General features: G+C 47.8%; 7 protein-coding genes across 7 annotated transcripts; 4 read left to right on the top strand and 3 right to left on the bottom strand.

Moving 5' to 3' along the window:
* Positions 1–122: 122 nt before the first annotated feature.
* Positions 123–3,036, top strand: N7483_007791 (oxysterol-binding protein related protein OSH3; the record flags this gene model as incomplete). Its single annotated transcript, XM_057091228.1, has 2 exons — positions 123–158; positions 226–3,036. The coding sequence occupies 2 exons, from the start codon at positions 123–125 to the stop codon at positions 3,034–3,036; spliced, it is 2,847 nt and encodes a 948-aa protein (XP_056945969.1).
* A 576-nt stretch (positions 3,037–3,612) lies between these two features.
* Positions 3,613–5,236, bottom strand: N7483_007792 (IFRD domain-containing protein; the record flags this gene model as incomplete). Its single annotated transcript, XM_057091229.1, has 2 exons — positions 3,613–4,858; positions 5,046–5,236. 2 exons carry the CDS (start codon positions 5,234–5,236, stop codon positions 3,613–3,615), a joined length of 1,437 nt encoding a protein of 478 aa, XP_056945970.1.
* Positions 5,237–5,823: 587 nt separating this feature from the next.
* N7483_007793 (exosome non-catalytic core subunit RRP4) lies at positions 5,824–7,065 on the bottom strand (the record flags this gene model as incomplete). Its single annotated transcript, XM_057091230.1, has 2 exons — positions 5,824–6,751; positions 6,854–7,065. The coding sequence occupies 2 exons, from the start codon at positions 7,063–7,065 to the stop codon at positions 5,824–5,826; spliced, it is 1,140 nt and encodes a 379-aa protein (XP_056945971.1).
* Positions 7,066–7,516: 451 nt separating this feature from the next.
* N7483_007794 (uncharacterized protein) lies at positions 7,517–8,644 on the bottom strand (the record flags this gene model as incomplete). The annotated part of the gene is made up of 3 exons (XM_057091231.1): positions 7,517–8,300; positions 8,381–8,497; positions 8,544–8,644. 3 exons carry the CDS (start codon positions 8,642–8,644, stop codon positions 7,517–7,519), a joined length of 1,002 nt encoding a protein of 333 aa, XP_056945972.1.
* A 245-nt stretch (positions 8,645–8,889) lies between these two features.
* N7483_007795 (putative RNA binding protein Rnp24) lies at positions 8,890–10,023 on the top strand (the record flags this gene model as incomplete). The annotated part of the gene is made up of 1 exon (XM_057091232.1): positions 8,890–10,023. The coding sequence occupies one exon, from the start codon at positions 8,890–8,892 to the stop codon at positions 10,021–10,023; it is 1,134 nt and encodes a 377-aa protein (XP_056945973.1).
* Positions 10,024–13,181: 3,158 nt separating this feature from the next.
* On the top strand, positions 13,182–13,763 carry N7483_007796 (uncharacterized protein; the record flags this gene model as incomplete). Its single annotated transcript, XM_057091233.1, has 1 exon — positions 13,182–13,763. One exon carries the CDS (start codon positions 13,182–13,184, stop codon positions 13,761–13,763), a length of 582 nt encoding a protein of 193 aa, XP_056945974.1.
* A 197-nt stretch (positions 13,764–13,960) lies between these two features.
* N7483_007797 (uncharacterized protein) lies at positions 13,961–14,467 on the top strand (the record flags this gene model as incomplete). The annotated part of the gene is made up of 1 exon (XM_057091234.1): positions 13,961–14,467. One exon carries the CDS (start codon positions 13,961–13,963, stop codon positions 14,465–14,467), a length of 507 nt encoding a protein of 168 aa, XP_056945975.1.
* Between the last annotated feature and the right edge of the window lie 163 nt (positions 14,468–14,630).

A 14,630-nucleotide genomic window follows, 5' to 3' on the forward strand; every position in this document is an offset into this window, starting at 1 on the left:
CTATTTATGGTTGTCCGCCTTATTCCTTATTTCGCCCCCTTCAGCCGCAACTCCCGGTCCGCGCGTCGTGACATTCGTGCGGCTCCCCTCTTCATCATCCCACTCAAGGTTGCGCAATTACTATGGCAGCAATGGAGGAGCTGCAGATTCATAGCAAGGTGAGATCTCACTGTACGAATACCTGAATGCGCAGTCTAATCCATTGTGCTCTTTGTTTTGGTACAGTCTTACTTTGTCCGATGGATCCATGTCAGCGCGGGCAATACCATCTCATGGAGTATTCAACCACATAAGAAGTCCGTGAACTTTGGCATTTTCAAGCATCCAGGACAATCCTCACTGGCATCTCATTTGCCTACCTCCGATTCTCATAGCAACGATTCCAACGAGAACCTCCCCGCTACTACTGCGACTGCGAACTCGAACTCCGCCCGCAATCAACAGTTAACAGTCATTGAGAAGCTGACGGCCATTGGTCTTAAGTCAATCAAGTGGATTGGGAAATGCGAAGCCGATAAGGTCTCCAAGGGAACTTACGATGTGACCGCCAACGAATCCGGCAATTATGCGCTCGTCTTCGATAATACCTTCTCTAAACAAGTCTCCAAAACGGTCACTCTTGTTCTGCTTACCTACCCAACTGGTCTGCAGCCCAGAGCTCATGCTTCCTCCACAGCCTCCATCAATCAACCTCAACCCGGTGCTTCATCCGAGTCACTACCACACTCTATTGGTCGCCGAAGAGGCAATAGTCGCGCTACTCTGATCGCCCAACGCTCTGACTTGTCCACTCCCTCGAACATACATAGTGGTATACTACAGAAGCGCCGCCGAAAGCGTGGCCAGGGTTGGGCACGTCGGTATTTCTCTTTGGACTTTACCTCGTCCACTCTCTCTTATTACCATGATCCCAATTCGGCTGCTTTGCGCGGTGCGATTCCCCTCTCGTTGGCGGCTGTAGCTACCAACGAGAAGAGTCGTGAGATTTCAATTGACTCGGGTACGGAGATCTGGCATCTTCGTGCCAGCAATGACCATGAGTTTATGTCATGGAAGCAGGCACTAGAAAGAGCGTCTAAGGAAAAATCGCAAGATGAGAGCGCGGTTCATCTTGGTCCTCCCGAGCTACGATTGACCATGCCTCTAGCGGCCTCTCCAGAGGAGGAGCGTGAATGGACTCGAGTTGAGAAGCTCTTGGGTCAGGTTTCTGGAACACGAGATGCGGTGCGCAGACTTGCTAAGGATACTGATCCTAAGTACTTTGTATCACCGCTCCCTTCTGAACCTCGTAGCCGTGGTCGCTCTCCAAGCCCCCACCCTCCTGGTGCTGATGGGCAAGGAGATGCAAGACGCCCTTTCTGGAAACGCAAGACCAGTGGTAACTCGGCTCATAGTGGCAAGCAACCGAATTCCACTATCTCTCAGCTTGTAGTCCCCGGTGGAACTGGCAAGCCTGCTAGCATCATGAGCCACTCTGATGGCATGGACCAAATTCATGATAACCTCATGGCGGTTTTGCGTGATCTTGATAGTGTGGTTTCGGAATTCTCTTCCCTTGTCACAGAGAGCAAGCAACGGAGACACCCGCCCCGATCTGCAATGGTACCACGGCGCAGTATGGAGTCTGATCTCTCGCAGGAATTCTTCGATGCTATGGATGGAGGCGCTGCATCTCCACTCTTAACCATCCAAGATAGCGATGATGAAGACGCCACTGAAGATAAGCCTGGTCCTGCAGTCGAAGATGTAGAGGATGATGCGCCCTCAGACAGTGAAGATGAGCCTGATTCCCCAGCTCCACACGATAATACTGGTGCCGCACCACTCTTCCCTTCCCGCCCTAAGACTCTTGCTCCCCTGCCTCTTGACGCTGTTCGCCGACGTCAGAACATCACTGCACCTACCGTCATGCCTCCAAGTCTAATTGGATTCCTCCGCAAGAACGTCGGCAAAGACCTATCTCAGATTTCCATGCCGGTCTCCGCCAACGAGCCTACGTCTCTGTTGCAACGTGCCGCAGAGATAATGGAGTACTCCTCACTTCTAGACAAAGCTTCTCAATCCTCAGACGCCGTCGAACGACTCATGTATGTAACCGCTTTCGCTCTGTCCTCATTCTCAAACAGCCGAGTCCGAGAGCGTTCCATTCGCAAACCATTCAACCCCATGCTCGGCGAAACCTACGAACTAGTCCGCGAAGATAAAGGCTTCCGGTTCATCGCCGAGAAAGTCTCCCATCGTCCCGTGCAACTAGCATACCAAGCTGATAGCCGTGACTGGAGTCTCGCACAATCACCAATGCCTAGCCAAAAGTTCTGGGGCAAGTCCGCAGAAATCACAACAGAAGGTCGTGTCCGCATTACTCTCCACGGAACTGGAGAACACTACAGCTGGGTTCCAGCCACATCTTTTCTACGGAATATCATCGCAGGAGAAAAATACGTTGAACCGGTCGGCGAACTTACAGTTTGTAATGAGTCCACTGGACACCGCTCTATATCTTCATTTAAAGCTGGAGGAATGTTCTCAGGACGAAGCGAAGAAGTCTCGACGAGATCCGTGGACTCGTATAATAAACCCTTATCCCTGGGTTTATCCGGTTCCTGGCCTACATCTATCTCATTTACTCGAGATGGAAATCCTTCAGGTGCCCCGATCTGGAATGCAGGCACTCTGGTACCGAATGCACCGAAACATTATGGTCTTACTTCGTTCGCGGCTACTCTTAATGAAATCACGGCTATTGAAAACGATAAGTTGCCACCTACGGATTCGAGATTAAGACCTGATCAACGGGCTCTTGAAGAAGGGGATTTGGATCGTGCGGAAGAAGTTAAGGTGCAACTTGAGGAGGGTCAGAGAGCTAGGAGGAGGGATATGGAGGATATGGGACAGAGTTGGACACCTAGATGGTTCACTAAGGTTGAGGAGGAGGTTGATGAGGTGGTTTGGAAGTTGAAGGCTGGGAAGGATGGATATTGGGAGGAAAGGGGGAAGGGAAGTTGGTCGAATGTTGTTTCGGTTTTTAATGTATGATTCTTGCATTGCATTTTGATTCAAGATCCAGATGCTTGGATTGTTGGTTGTTCTATTCCCCCTTCTCTTCTCTATATTCATTTCATTCCATTCAAGTTTTCTTGGTTCAAGTTGATACTACTTCTTTTATATGGTTGAACCAGACTTAATATACTATCTCAAGATTCCTTGACTCAATTACATTCTAATATGGGTTTGATTTATTTCTTACTGTCTGAAGTTGAATGTAAATTTGAATTGATTGAACGGTATGGACTCTATTCGTGTATGCATTAAGGAATAGCCCGAATCCCGCTTCACGAAATAGATAAAGGAAAGACAACACCGGAACGCCGTAGGATAAACCTGAATATTCATGATCATAGACTGTTCGACAGTCGCGGACATAAAGAGAAGCCTCATAGTTCCTTAAGGAACGACAGGCGCAGAAGCGACAGAAAAAAGAGGCAGATCCAACAGGAAATAGATAGACCATAAAGGAGCGACATGAAAATAAAAAATGGGGGAATTTGAGGATTCAAAAATTAAAAAAAAAAATGGAAGAAGTCGAAGAAATCGAACCACCTCATGGTGATTTTAGTCCTCATCATCGGATTGTGGAGCAGTCCAGCGGCGCGAGGTGTGGCTGTTGCGCACCTTAGCAGCCTTCTTGGCACTCTCGCGATCTCCAGATCGACCAGCGGTTCGGAGCATCACAGGCAAGTTATCCAGAACAGCACGGTTACCCTGGAAATAGTGCTCGGCGAATCCACCCTGCAGGATGCGACGCAAGGCAGTCAGGCGAACCCACTTCCACCAGCGATCGATGCTCATAATACCATGCTTGCCGATCTTGACGGTCAAGGTGCTGCCATAGTGGCGGTCGGTGTCCTGATCAATAGCAGTGTTGTAGCGCGGGCCACGGCGCGGGTTCTCAACGGTGTTAAGAATGGAAGCAAAGTTGCTGTGGAGAGACTTCTTGTCGCGCTTGCTGATGCGCTTGGTGTGGATGTGGGCCAGAGCCTTTAGCTGGCGCTCGAGCTCGGGAGTGTTGTGGTAGGCGTTGTAGCGCTTGACGAGCTTGGGTCCGTTGCTCATTTGCTCGTGCTCATCACTCTCCTCGGATTCTTCTTCGTCGTCGTTGGGCTCGCCATCCTCCTGGGGAGTGTAGCTCTTTTCGTAGAGCAAGGCGAGATTCTCGCCAGCTGCGACCTGCACGCCGGAGTCACCGCTGTCAAGCTGGTCGATGAAGATTTGAGCGGCCTCCTCGCTGTCGGCTTCGAAGTCGTCGATTTCAGTGGCCAGGAATCCCCAAACCTGGAGTGCAGCTGTCACATTAGTGGCGTCGTCGGGGGCATCGATAGACTGTCCATCAGAAGCGACAACATCCAAGAGGAAGGTCATCTGGTCGAGGATGCCATCTTCACCAGCGCCACCGAAAATGGTGCAAGCGCCAAGGCAGTGGATGGCGGCAGCTTTAACTGCGTTGGAGGTGGAGTCGCGAATGGTACGGGTAATGAGCGGCTCAGTGTTCTCGTAGGTCTTGTCGTCGTTGGTAGTAATCGCAAGCAGTTCAATGGCGCGCAGAGCCTGGGTTGTCTCCACGACGCTGGATTCAGTTCGGACGCTCTTGCAGAACGCAACCAACAGCTCACTGGCGAAGACACGGACCACGTCCTCGGCCAAGTGATACTTGGTCAGACGGCAGAAGGCAGTCAAGGCCTCCTCACGACCCTGAACGCTGGAGCGCTTGCGGTCAAGAATTTCATCAATGCGCTCGGCGAGCTCAGTAGGCCAGTCGACATTATCCTGTTCAGGGTTCTCGTCGTCGAGGGATCCGATACTGTAGGGATTCCTGGTCAATGCGTTGCCCTAACACATGCAAGGGAAAAAAAAATAAAAAGCCTCGACGGCGGTGACATCATCCCGCCACGGAGTGGGACTGTGGGGATAACTTGGAAATGCACACAGAAAAAAAAAAGTGTATGCGAGGAAAATAGATATGAAACATAGGGCTAAAAGGTACTCACCTCATGGCGGTCTCATCAGAAAGGGAGCCCGAGTCCTCATCATCAGATGGCTGACGGCTTGCAGCACGGGATGACTGGCGGGAAGTTTGCTTCGAGCTTGCGAGCGAGTTGGTACGCGATGCCTCACGAGAAGCAGCCTTGCGAGAGACGGTCTTGCCGCTCTCAAAGATCTGACGACGAAGGTCAGGCATGATGAAGGTTGAGAAGAGATAAGTGGTTTATTTTTCTGAAAAAAAAAAGAGAATAGAAGAAAGGTGAGGAAGTTGAAAAGTTAAGAGATTTATCCTATTGGAACGGAGCTATGGTAAAAGGAGAAGAGAAGAGATTTAAAAAGTAGAGATCGCACATCGTTCAAAAAGGACATGGGAGTGAATGAAGAGTCAGTGAAGGAAATAAGAGAGATTTCATTCACTTAAAAGTTTGGGATCATTAACTTCGATTTTCCCGTGATCCCCATTATCCTGATTAGGTTTAGTGTGGTAGACACTTGTTACTAATTAGGTCAAGACTACCAATCACATGTCAAAATTATATTGCTGACACTGCGGGGGCTTGACACAGTATAAAGTACTATATACTGCATTTATTCATACTAATACAATAAAAAAATATTATTATTATCCCCGAGGTCTACATTAATGTAGTATGAATACATATGGAATATCTCTCTTGACTCAATCAGGCCATATTGCTCATAGCTTGCTGGGGTATCGTACATTCTCTATTCTTAAACCATACATAGAACCTTGAATCCAAGTATGAACTATATAGCTCATACTCATTTCCCGTGCAAAACTATCTCGATAATCTGTCGAGCTTTGCTGCCTTCCAAGTATTCCCGACCCTCATCTTCCTCGTCATCATCATCACCCATTTCAATATCAACCTGCAAACTGGCACGGTATGCCTTCGTCACAGTATCCTCGTCCACACGCACGCCATGCTGAACCAGTACTTGAATGCTCTGGCTCAATCGCGAAATCTCCCGTCGAGTCTGCATGGGGATGTCATCATTCTGACTGGAGTAGATAGTGCTAGAGACCAGTTCCTCCATACGGTTATGTGAAACGTCGGTATTCGCCATAGCAGCAGCATTGTCCACATGCTTCGAAATGAAAATGTACCCATTCACACCAAGAACCACATCAATCTCACCACCACCATTTTCCGCAATCAAGCTCCAACGCTGTCGCCGAGATCGAACAACGCCTCCAATGCCTGGAATAGCCCCGGGAACCGCGGACGAAGACTTCGAGCCACCCTTGGAGCTCGAGCCGGCTTTACTCCCTCCAGTACCTGTAACAGCCAGGAAAACACCATTTCTCAATTTACCGTACTCCAGCGAGCGGGTATGTAACGACGCAGATCCATCCTGGTGCACGCTTTGCACTTCGGCGATCACCAAGTCACCTTCGCTGAAAAAAGTCCGGATTTGAAGCTCGTCAGTGCTGGTTCGTCGTCGTAGAATACCACCGGGCAAGTTGATCGCGGAAAGAGGAAGTTGAGCGAGGAGGGGAGCGGCGATATCGACCTTCCATCGTTTTGATTGCACTTCGACAATGCGGCCGACGACCAAATCACCGATTTCGGGGTTGTACCGCGCGCGCAAAGGACGCACTGACAGAAGCTTGTTGGTCTTTTCAACGTTACCGGCGACCGTGGCGATGATAGATGTGGAAAGTGGATTGATGTAAGTTCCGTGACCTCTGTTGAAGTTGTGTTAGTTGGTTATGTCCTCTTGGATTGGTACAATCGTGCCCCGCTTGAAACTTCAATTCTTCGCAGATAGCAAGAATAGAGTACCCTACCTCATCCATTGGGGATCATCGGTCACAACTTGACCAGGTATCACAACTCCATCTCCGAGCTTCTTAGACATGCGGGTCCGCTTCTGTGGTCGAGAAGCGCTGTCCATGTCAACGTCTGAGTCGGAGATATCGGACATGGAGTCGTCGGATTCAGAGTAGGCTTGGTAGGGACCAAGATCCTCTACCACGGGAGGTAAAATTGTAATGGCCATTGTGTGAGGGTTGAGATCGATCTGAGATGGTGTGGAAGTGGGTGAGAATTAAAGCTTCGAGCACCGAGACTTTTTGTTCCACGTGACTGTCTCCACTCGATCTCCAAGATCCACCACTAGCAACTATGTACATGCTAACTAGTAAATACTATAAATTCATAGCTTATACGAGTAGTCTTGTTGAAATAGATTAATAAATGGAGGAACTGTTTGGCAGTCTACATCGTTTTCAACTCATGCGTTTATAAAAAATTGAATAGATTCATAGATCAGTATGCACTATTATTGATAAAAACAGAAGAAATCACGAGGGAAAGAAATTCAAGTCGTAAATGCTCTCCCCAGATTGCAATCATGAGATATGAGCTTGCATGCGTTCTAAGTCGCATAATTTGCCATAGTAATACACTGTAAAAAAGTAGGAAAATGAATGTGGACAGGCTCGTCTTGCCTAGGCCTTCTTGGAGTTGCGCGGCGTTGCATCCTCCTTCTTCTTCTTAGATCGGCTGCTTCCACCCTTGGGGCGATATCCGGTATCATCATCCCGCTTGCGCTTCCCCTTTGGAGTAGGCTCTACTTCCGCACCATCTTCATCGATAGTATCTTCTTCCTTGCGCGGTGCAGGTGCACGTTTAGATGATCTGGAATTGGCGGGCCGCGCAGACTTATCCGATGTAGCTTCGTGCTCTTGTAGAGTATGGGGTTGGTTACGGCGCAGCCAGTTGAAAACAGATGCAGGATTTCGCATTGAGGCCTCTTTCTCTCGTTCCGCGAATGTTGGTGGATTTGGCATGCGCGCAAGACGTGTTTCTGCGGCCTCATCTCCAAGTTTAGCATCGAGGGCTAAATAGAAGTCGGCCTCGTGCTCTGGTGTCATATATCCAAGCTTGTGGTCCAAGGCATCTGCCTCTTTTGACCCATTTCCTGGAGCCTTCATTCCGCTGTGTTGTATCTTAAGGAGATCGCTGTATTTGATACCCGGTGCGAATGCCTTGTTCCGCTTGATGCTTTCTTCCACTTGACGGTAAGCACTGGGAGAAAGGCTTCCACTGGCCAATCCGGATTTAGCCTCTTTCAGTGCTGTTCGGGCAAGGGTCTCGTCATTGACAAGGGGAGTGATCTCTTGTTCGGCTGCGTGCAGGGGAGGAGGATCATCGGGTAGATTCAGGTCGTATCGCAATGAAGATGGGACATGAATGCTCTCATTAAATTCCATAAGCACCTCGAGTAGTTGGCTATTAGGGGAAAGAAAGTTAGTCAACCTTGATCGGTTTCGGGTAGAAGACTTCCGGTTCATAGGGCTCGCATGACATACTCGTTCTGTTCCTGAATTCGCTTGGATAAGTCTTCAATTCGGAGCTCTTCGCGGATTAAGCTCTCGCTCTCTCGTAAGGCGAGCTCAAACTTCAATTTCAATTTCGCATACTTCTTCCTAGATGCGGTGTTAGTCCTGTGTTTCTTTGCCGGGTCTCGAGAACCAAGGAACTTGCTTGAACGACTTGACCGACGGTTTTGCAGGAGCTGGAGCATCGGGGAGTGTTTCAGACACAGGCCCGGAATCTTTTGACTCTTGCGCCATCGCGAAGAAATATAAGATGTTGGATGGATGATAAGAAGAAAGGAAGTCGAGGGATTAACAATGAATCGAGGTTCTTGGTCTCGCGCGCCAAGCTCTCGGACTGCGTTTAAGGTGGGTCTGGCCGGCCGTAAAAAAATTACCGGCGCAAAAGTGAAGTTGGAGAAATTCACTTTCTCCGTAATACCAAAAATTTCTGGGAATTTTCCAGAAACATTCTATCAAAGGGTTTTTGGTCTATTTGCATCATGTCTGAATCACCTGATATCGCTCAGAAGAAGCGTAAGCTTCAAGACGGCCCCGAGCTCGAGATTGATGTTACTGCTCCCGAGCCGCAGTCCAAGAAAGCACTGCGCAAAGCAAAGAAGCAAAAGTCCGAACCTACAAAGGAAGCATCTGAGAATGAGAAGCCTGAGACCGATGATAAGCCTCAGACTGAGAGGCGTCCATACCAGGAGCCTGCTGCCCCTAAGCGCTCCGATTATGGAATCTGGATTGGAAACCTGGCGTTCACCGTAACCCGCGACGATCTACGCACCTTCTTCACCAGCAACTGCACTTTTGACGATGCTACAATTACTCGTATCAACATGCCCAAGGGACAAGAAAGATTCGGAAAGGTTCAGAACAAGGGTTTCGCCTATGTTGATTTCACCACCCAAGAAGCCTTGGAAGAGGCATTGGGTTTGAGTGAGCAGCTTGTGACAGGTCGCCGAGTGCTGATCAAGAATGCAAAGAGCTACGAAGGTCGACCTGACAAGCCCCGCGACCAAGAGAATGCAGCCAACGCCAAGCCCGGTCATCCTCCATCCCGCCGTATCTTCGTTGGAAACCTGGGCTTCGATGTCACCAAGGAAGCTGTGGAGCAGCACTTCGCCCAATGCGGTCCCCTAGCCAATGTGCACATGGCTACTTTCCAAGACTCAGGGAAGTGCAAGGGATATGGATGGGTTGAATTTGAAGATATCGCTTCTGCGGAAATCGCCGTCAAGGGGTACATGATGGTTGCAGAGGATGACGAGGAATCCTCAGATAGCTCAGACTCTGAATCGGATGATGCTGCGGCCGATAAGAAGAAGAAGAAGCGCAAGTTCAAGAAGCCCTTCCAGCGGAAGGTCTGGGTGAATCAGCTTATGGGTCGCCGTATGCGTATGGAGTTCGCTGAGGATGCTACCACTCGATACAAGAAGCGTTTCGGTAAGGATGCCGAAGGAAAGAAGGGAGAGAATGGGGAAGGTGAAACCAGTTCTGAGAGCCGTCCTCCTCGAGTATACAAGCCTAAGAAGCCAGAGTTTGACGAGTCTCGATACTCCAAGGATACCGTGCAACGTCTCAGTGGTGCGATTGTTGAGGGACAAGGTTCCAAGATCAACTTTGACTAGGTTGGTCGCATTTGCATGTACTTTGTGGCTTTCCCCTCTGTTTTTCTTTGGGTTAGAATAGCAAATGGCGTTTTCGGGCAAAATTCTGGTTTCCATCTCTGCAGTCTACAATGAATATTGATGTGGCAATGTATTTAAGATCAAGCCTTTGGGAGAGAAACAATTTCCTGAATGCTCTTGAAATAAAAGTGTTGTATTTTTTTTCATTTCAAGTTACTATCTACGTAATTGATCCTATGGGTTTTGCTATCATTGATATCTTGAAATCCGAGTCATGATTACTAGTAGTATCACAATGGATGTCCAAGTTCATATATCTATACCTAGTAAGTCACACTCGGAAGGTAAATTTGCTCTTGCTTGACTCCCTGGAAGTCCCAGGCCTATACCATCTATACGTGCTTATTGACTAATTCGATGGATGCGTGATTGGGAAAGAGAGTGACTGTCTGTGATTGTCTAATAGATTGAAAGATCCTTCTATCTACGTGAGTCCCAGCATTCAAGCCAGTCCTTTCTCTTTGTCTCCTGAGATCTTCATCTCAGTGCCTTCAACTTGAAGTTCAAGTTATTGACACATCAGCATGGGTCATTTTCATTGAATTCCAATATCTCTCACTACTACTACGAAGTCTTTTCATAGTACAACTTGAACCTTGGAACTTCTCTTTTTATACAACATCTTGAGGTTCCTACTACTATATATTCTCCCACTTCTCCGACTCGGACTCCAATTTGAGGTTCTTCAAGTTCAAGTTCCCCTCCGGGCCTACTTCATTGCCTACTCCATCTCTCATCTTGCTTTCGTTCTCTTCCCTTCAAGTTTTACCAAACTCAACCTTCTTCGTACATAGTGTGTGTTCTCGCTTCATATATTCTTTGCACCAAAGCCCCGCTTCAAGGAAACTAAGACTCATATCGATGACCTAGGGTCGCTCCTGGCTCAGACTACCTAGTCCTGCAAAGTGCCACCGTGTCCAAAGAAGCAGAGCAACAGTTTCCAGGGGTTTACAGGCAGCGAGGAAATATTTGAATAAATTTCCATTCAACAACAAACAACGAGGACCTATTCTACAGCATCGGCTCGGAGGGGCTAGTCAACTCCCTGAATACTCACCATTACCACAATCAACTTGAAATCGACTTGTCAAATCTAAGTCTTCAATATGCATTTTACATTCGTGCGCGTCTTTCCAGCACTAAACCGCTCTGACCTTGAACCCGCCACACCCGGTGGATAAGGATTGTCATCAGCGGCACGATGGGCTGGGTTAAATACAAATATCTTGAGTCGGTAGGTGAGCAAGCTGACCAGAGTCAGCCTCTTGAAGGCCCAAAAACATTCAAGGTGGCCAAAGACCACTGTGGAGACATCCAATATAAAGAGTTGATAATTCTTTGCTGACAATGAGTTCATTCAACTGCTTCATCAATGGGATCGAGCTCTGGATTGGAAAAGCAACGTGTGATCAACCTTTACAAAGTGCTATTCGGAAGGGTGAACGAGGCGAATACATGTAAAGGTGAGGAGCAACATGAGAAAAAATTGAGAGAATGAAAGAAAATTACCATGAGGGGAACTCTAGGGGCCACTTGGCTGTCAGCAAGAGATACCTTCCAAGGTTCCAAGTTTATTGTCAGTCCCTGGAGCTATGCCACTTCCCACCCTCCGTGCGTGGAAATTTCCGAACCGGTTTTACTGTCCGCGACGATTATATTTGCGTCAGATTTATTCAGCACCGATCACGCCAGCGATTGAGTCGCGCGGTAGAGGCTGTTGATTCTCGTCTTTCTTTGATTTAATGAATCATTTCGAGGTACTGGAAGACTAAAGCGCCAAAGTCAAAGATATAAACTCGCAAAGTATGGCCACAACCAGGGCTATACTCACACTGGCAGTTACGAAGAAAAGCTCAATTCAAGTAATGTCCATCATGGTGGAAGCAAATGTCACCAGTTCGACTACTGCATGAGATCGAGTTCTGGATTGGAAAGGCGAAGAGAAATCGCCAAATTGAGGGTCCTGTGAATCAACACACGGGTGGATACTCTTCTATAGTGGTACCCCTATGCCAACGTCCTTCAAGAAACAGAGAACTAAGGCCCTGACTCAATATGTGGCCCTGAACGAAGCAGTCAGAGAAGTCGGGCCTCACTATGGAGAAGTGAGAATCAGAAACGGTCCTGATTCGGCTAGGGCGCGATAATGCAGCGACCACTCACAAGGTGGTCGTCGGGAGACTACTGTCAATCTCAAGATACTAATGTTTATATCTACAATATCGTTACATTCGTTTGCATTATAAATATTGCTTTCGCATGTCATCTCGGAATTCTGACTCTTCCACCTGGGCAGTGGTCCTTCTGTTGGGAGATGCGAGGCAATATGATAAATATCCCAAAGAGACGGAGCACTACGGGATTGAGGGCGAGGATACCTATGTTTTACTCTCGAGTCTTTCTTGTCTACTCACCTTGCTAACTCCTACTTAGATATGGTCACCTTTTCCCCGATTTCTAGGAGACTTGTGTGATTTATAACGAGATATGAAAACCCTATTGCATTCCACTGCATGGGACCAGATATGGCACCAGCGCGCTACTTGGAGTCACCAAGGAAAAGCAGGACTCGGAGTGAGATAATCACCATATGTTGCCTGCCTAAGGCGTGGGATGGATTATGGATATAGTTATTCAATTTCTTTAGAATCCATATCTGAGAGTAAATCAAGGTCATATCAGAGTATCAAAATTAATATAATAGCGTGATACAACCATAAGAAGGAGTAGATATTAGTCGTTAAATAGAATTTGATTCACTCAATTTCATCTGAAATATAGCTCATTCTACTCTCAGTCTACTCTCACTTACTGACTTTGTTTACCTACACATCTATACCACTCTCTACTCACAGCTTCCCCTCAACCTTCATGTACACCTTCATGTACACCTTCACATACAGCTTCTCCTCAACCTTCACTTACACCCTCTACAACGATACCAACCTCCATTTTCTCTTTCATTAACACACGCATTTGGCTCTGAAAAGTATGTTTCGATTCTCATACTACTGCTCCTACCCTGCTTGCTTGCCCTCATCGTAATTTATGACTTCAGCTAATTCAAGGTTTACTCAATAGGCAAAGCTCTTCTCATTATGCCAGCCCGAGATCCCGAAAAGGCCCTGAGCCAGCAGCTCATTCTAGGCGGGGCTCCACAGGCAAAACGGTCAAGAACCTCGACACTTGTGGTCTGTGGGACTACAAGGCCTTGCGATGGTTGGATTTTCAGCGACTTCCTGGGATTTTCGAAAGCCTTCGAGACATTTGGGGGAGATAACACCTTTTACTCTTGCCTTGACCTCACGAAACATTTCCAATGGCTGAAGGGCAAAGGGCAGGCAAACATAGATATTAAATTTGGAAAATACGGCCCCGATGGGGATCATACTCTCATCTACGAAAGATCGCAATTTGAGCAGTGCCCACCGTTCTGGAAGCAGATAGTACCTGATCGACTATTGTACGAGGCTGAATTTTGGATTGGCAAGGCAAAGCGGACCAGCGAAAATGGTGATATTGTTAACTGCATTTTCCTATGCCATGAATCCGAGCGGGGCGAACTTGAACTAGGCAGCCGGATGTTATCCTCAACCGCGCTCTATGAGAAGCTAGGAGGTTTCAAAGAGGGCGTTCAGGTAAATGTCATGACGCGCCTGTCATTCAGGACATATTTGTGACACCATGGAAAAGAAAAGTTTCAAGCTGAACAATCGATATGTTGCAACTGCCTGCGATAGTGAGCATGAGGCCTATGCAATGAGTCGAAGTTTAAGCGGAAAATACCGCGCGGGCCGATTCGCAAATGCCTGTGTGGAGTCTCTAATGAAACCAATTTCAGACCCAAGCAACTTTTACTTTTGGACAGTCGAGGATCATGAAGAACATTCGTTTTCGATACCGAAACATTACCCCAAATCAACCCATCATCTCTCCACAGTTCACGAATTCCGGTTTGAACACCACTGATACAAAACTCCAAGACTTAATGCTGGGCGATAACGGAATAGACGATTCTGACGACTCCGATGATTCTCACTCATTGATACTCCTAAAAAGAGACTGGGAGGATGCCGCAAGCATCGTCCGCAACACTTGCAGTCGCGCGTTGACAACTAGCGACCATGATGTACCCGCCACCGCTCGCGCAGTTGCCGAGAAGAAAGGGGCATTATGTGACCTGAATATGGGATTTTCTCCCGATATGACCCTCTATGATGAATTATTTTGCCCGCAGACTAATTGGCGAGCCGTTCTCACAAACATTTATTGGGGATCTTTCCGACAGGCAGCGATTTGGCACATCTATCTCCACCTCCTTGCACAAGGATTGATCAAGGCCGAATCCCTGATTCTTCCGATTAACTTACTCGCACCCTCCTGAAACTCTCGTTGTATCTCCCGTCTCCTCGGTTGCTTTGATTTCTTCGCCGCTCAGTCAGATGAGGTCTTTGAGGGTCAAGTCCCCGGCCAATCTACCCCATGGACAGCAGACACTCAGTGGTAAGACTAAGACTCACGTCAAGGACACCCTTTTTTACTTCTAA

The sequence above is a fragment of the Penicillium malachiteum genome (genome assembly GCF_028827825.1).
Source record: "Penicillium malachiteum strain IBT 17515 chromosome Unknown utg000003l:1.0-4950554.0:1.0-4952489.0, whole genome shotgun sequence".
NCBI classification, from domain to species: domain Eukaryota; kingdom Fungi; phylum Ascomycota; class Eurotiomycetes; order Eurotiales; family Aspergillaceae; genus Penicillium; species Penicillium malachiteum.